At 35.2% G+C, this 5025-nt stretch overlaps 1 protein-coding gene across 1 annotated transcript; it reads left to right on the forward strand.

Moving 5' to 3' along the window:
* Positions 1-904: 904 nt before the first annotated feature.
* On the forward strand, positions 905-1843 carry LOC115518366 (olfactory receptor 6C74-like). The gene has a single exon (XM_030321831.1). It carries the CDS (start codon positions 905-907, stop codon positions 1841-1843), a length of 939 nt encoding a protein of 312 aa, XP_030177691.1.
* The last annotated feature ends 3182 nt before the right edge of the window (positions 1844-5025 follow it).

The following is a 5025-nucleotide window of genomic DNA, read 5'->3' on the forward strand; positions in this document are numbered from 1 at the left end:
CTAAAAATCCCTTCTATATCTCTAGGTTTCCATAAAGATTTATCTTTATCTTTCTCCCACTTCATATATTTTCTGAACTCATATTTATATATTTCTATATGCTTCTATATCCATTACTCTCATTTTAATTTTTTTTTCATTTTTCAGAATCATAACTTAGAAAAACTGAAGTTTCTTATTAGACACACAAATATTACCAGAATATTCCTGCTGATTTTGTTTGGGAGTACAACATGGGAAGAGTGGGAATGATAACAGAGTTTGATGGGATGGAAATACTACTAAGGACAGAAAATAAAACTATTCGTGATGTTTCATATTCACTTATTGGAAACTGTATCTCATTAGCCATGAAAGTAAATGACAGAAGAATCAGGCATTTGAATTTGATTAAGTAAAATGGTAAAGTTATATAACCCTGTCTATTGATGATGGTGAGGTGTGTGTGTGTGTGTGTGTGTGGTGTGTGTATTTTATGAAAACCATTTTCTGATATAATTTTAATGACAATCATTTTGGTTCTGAATGTAAAGCTCTTAATTGAGTAAGAAATGGTATCCATCTCAATTCTTGCTAAAATCAAGAAAGAAGCATTTGTGCATGCTTTAAAAGTCCTTCTAACTTCCCTCATATAAAAACAGTCAACAACTGCTATCATATCAATCATCGCTATCATTATTCTCTGGCAGAATTGCAAAGTAAACATAAAATTCTCTATCCAGATACTTTGGAAATGCAAAGTATTGTTCTTCCTGGCATAACCTCCTAAAATATGAATGGTGTTACTCTATCTGAAAGATTGCTTTCCTAATTTTAGACACTAGTTACCACTGCTATTTTCCCCTTAGGACTATCAATTTCTTTCTTTCTTTTCTATTTAGACCTGGAAAAGTAGAGGACAGTAATGGGAAATCACACACAAGTGACAGTGTTTATCCTGGCAGGTTTGACTGATGATCCACAATTGAAAGTTGTGCTATTTGTCTTCCTGCTTCTCACCTACCTGCTAAGTGTTACTGGCAATCTGCTCATCATCACACTCACCCTGGTGGATATCACCCTCAAGACCCCCATGTATTTTTTCCTTCGGAATTTTTCCTTCCTAGAAATTTCCTATACTACCACATGCATTCCCAAATTGTTGGTTGCTATGGCAACTGGGAACAAAACCATTTCCTTTAATTGTTGTGTTACTCAAGTGTTTTTTGCCTTCCTTCTTGGTGCATCTGAATTTTACTTGCTGGCAGCCATGTCCTATGACCGCTATGTTGCCATCTGTAAGCCCCTGCACTACACAACCATCATGAGCAGTAAGATCTGCATGCAACTTGTCTTCTGTTGTTGGCTTGCTGGGTTTTTTGTCATCTTTCCACCTCTCCTCTTAGGCATAAACCTTGACTTCTGTGCCTCCAACGTTGTTGATCATTTCTACTGTGATACAACTCCCCTGCTGCAGATCTCCTGCTCAGACACACAGCTCTTAGAGACCATGGGATTCATTTCTGCATCAGTGACACTTATGGTCACGTTGGTAATGGTGATAATATCATACAGCTTTATTGCATTAACAATTCTAAACATCCCTTCAACTAATCAGAAGAAAAAGGCTTTTTCAACATGTTCCTCTCACATGATTGTGATATCTCTTTCTTATGGCAGCTGTATCTTCATGTACTTTAAGCCGTCAGTCAAACAAAGAATATCTTTTTCCAAGGGAATTGCAGTGCTCAATACCTCCATTGCCCCACTTTTAAATCCTTTCATTTACACTTTACGGAACCAGCAAGTGAAAAAAGCCTTCATGAACATGATACAAAGGGTTGTTTCTTTCTCAAGCAAATGAATGTCTTGTTGCATAATGTATAATGCAAATGAACAAAGGAACCCCAATAATATCAATGAATCTAATTATAGCTTCCAATACATAGTTTCTTTCAATGTTTTTTGCTTTCATGTCTTTGATATTCATCTTTATACCTTCTCAAGCTATATTTACAAAAAAAAATCTTTGTTTCAAAGAAGATAATTTTATTGATAACCTTTAACAGATATTTTTTCTCATCTCACTTCCATTTCCTATAAATATCTGAAAGAAATGGAGTTGAGATTTTCAATCGGTCTCTGTTGTCTTTGAATGCTAGTCAAGGATCAAAATATCTTTTTATTTATATTTGATGTAACATACAACGTAAAGTATTACATCTTTATTTATTTTAGTTGAACGTACTTACAACTAATATTCATTTATAGTTTTTGTAACACTACCAAATTATTGCTGCATACTCTAACAAAATGAGAGGAAAATTTTGGCAGAGATTAAAGATTAGTGTTGATGCTCAAATTAGAAAATGTTGTCTATTTAAAAATTGTTCATGTGTCTAAGTAGATCCCTTAGAAATTAGTTTTTTAGTTTCTGTTAGAAAATTGTTAGCGTTTATAAGTGTATCAATTATAGGTGACAAAATGTGTTATTTCACTGCTATATTTTAAAAATTAATTATGAAATTCAAACTTATTTGGTGTTTCTATGCTCAAAAAATCTCTTCAACAACATGGGATACTCTGGAGCTAACTGGAAACTATAAGTGTAATTTGGAAAAACAATGGTAACTCAGTGTATTTATTCTTTTCAGATTTTTATAGACATAGATATAAACATAGATAGTTATCCCAGTAAAATCAAAATAGTAGAATTAAAGTAAAACTTTACTTACAGATTTTTGAACTGTAGGTCATAATTTAGAATTTCAGGGTTTCAAAACTTTTCTGTGTCATGGAAAAAATGTAAAACATTAAATATAATAAAAACATTTTCACAGGTACATATCATGTTTCATGTTTTTTAATAGAAATGTATGTGCATTAGGCCTTTTTTTTCATTTCTTTTTATCTTAACTATGGGTCTTGATTTGAATATTTTGAAAAATACTCTCTAAATACTTCTGAACAGTTCATTAATGAACTGGATCTTAAAAGATATTTGAGTCATGAATGATTTCAGGAATAATAGTTAATGAAACCATTGATTACATTTTTTCCATGATCATTTATGTATATACTTTTTTTAAGTTTATTTCTTTATTATGAGAGAGCACACTAGTGAGCAGGAGAGGGGCAGAGAGACAGGAAGAGAGAGACTCCCAAGCAGACTCCATGCGGTCAGTGCAGAACCAGACATGGGGCTCAAACTCTCAAACTGCAAGATCGTGACTTGAGCTGAAATCAAGAGTTGGAGGCTTAACTGACAGAGCCACCCAGGCGTCCCTATACCTATACTGTTTATATTTTGAGAAAGCCGATCTAATGATCCAGGAGCATTATCTAATTTTAGAAATTAAAAAAGCACAGAAAAATAATAAAAGATACATATGACATATTGAGAAAATCTAATAGAGTGAAGCCTAAGATTCTCAATGGTGTTTGTTGTTGTTGTTTTAATTCTTTCAGTATCAATCCAAATGAGTTTGTGTTAGACACACTGTCCAAGCTAAGGCATTAATTTATCATTGTCATTCTAAAATGCTTTATTTATATATTTTAATGTCTGTCAACTGCTAGTTATTTACCATAGAGGATATTAACATTATTTATTTAATTATTTTTTATTTTTTTTATTTTTTTCAGTATATGAAATTTATTATCAAATTGGTTTCCATACAACACCCAGTGCTCATCCCAAAAGGTGCCCTCCTCAATACCCATCACCCACCCTCCCCACCCTCACACCCCCATCAACCCTCAGTTTGTTCTCAGTTTTTAAGAGTCTCTTATGCTTTGGCTCTCTCCCACTCTAACCTCTCTTTTTTTTTTCTTCCTTCCCCTCCCCCATGGGTTTCTGTTAAGTTTCTCAGGATCCACATAAGAGTGAAAACATATGGTATCTGTCTTTCTCTGTATGGCTTATTTCACTTAGCATCACACTCTCCAGTTCCATCCATGTTGCTACAAAGGGCCATATTTCATTCTTTCTCATTGCCACGTAGTACTCCATTGTGTATATAAACCACAATTTCTTTACCCATTCATCAGTTGATGGACATTTAGGCTCTTTCCATAATTTGGCTATTGTTGAGAGTGCTGCTATAAACATTGGGGTACAAGTGCCCCTATGCATCAGTACTCCTGTATCCTTTGGGTAAATTCCTAGCAGTGCTATTGCTGGGTCATAGGGTAGGTCTATTTTTAATTTTCTGAGGAACCTCCACACTGTTTTCCAGAGTGGCTGCACCAATTTGCATTCCCACCAACAGTGCAAGAGGGTTCCCGTTTCTCCACATCCTCTCCAGCATCTATAGTCTCCTGATTTGTTTATTTTGGCCACTCTGACTGGCGTGAGGTGATATCTGAGTGTGGTTTTGATTTGTATTTCCCTGATAAGGAGCGACGTTGAGCATCTTTTCATGTGCCTGTTGGCCATCTGGATGTCTTCTTTAGAGAAGTGTCTACTCATCTTTTCTGCCCATTTCTTCACTGGGTTATTTGTTTTTCGGGTGTGGAGTTTGGTGAGCTCTTTATAGATTTTGGATACTAGCCCTTTGTCTGATATGTCATTTGCAAATATCTTTCCTCATTCCATTGGTTGTCTTTTAGTTTTGTTGATTGTTTCCTTTGCTGTGCAGAAGCTTTTTATCTTCATAAGGTCCCAGTAGTTCATGTTTGCTTTTAATTCCCTTGCCTTTGGGGATGTGCCAAGTAAGAGATTGCTACGGCTGAGGTCAGAGAGGTCTTTTCCTGCTTTCTCCTCTAGGGTTTTGATGGTTTCCTGTCTCACATTCAGGTCCTTTATCCATTGTGAGTTTATTTTTGTGAATGGTGTGAGAAAGTGGTCTAGTTTCAACCTTCTGCATGTTGCTGTCCAGTTCTCCCAGCACCATTTGTTAAAGAGACTGTCTTTTTTCCATTGGATAGTCTTTCCTGCTTTGTCAAAGATTAGTTGGCCATACTTTTGTGGGTCTAGTTCTGGGGTTTCTATGCTATTCCATTGGTCTATGTGTCTGTTTTTGTGCCAATACCATGCTGTCTTGA

The sequence above is a fragment of the Lynx canadensis genome, chromosome B4 (genome assembly GCF_007474595.2).
Source record: "Lynx canadensis isolate LIC74 chromosome B4, mLynCan4.pri.v2, whole genome shotgun sequence".
In the NCBI taxonomy this organism is placed as follows: Eukaryota; Metazoa; Chordata; class Mammalia; order Carnivora; family Felidae; genus Lynx; species Lynx canadensis.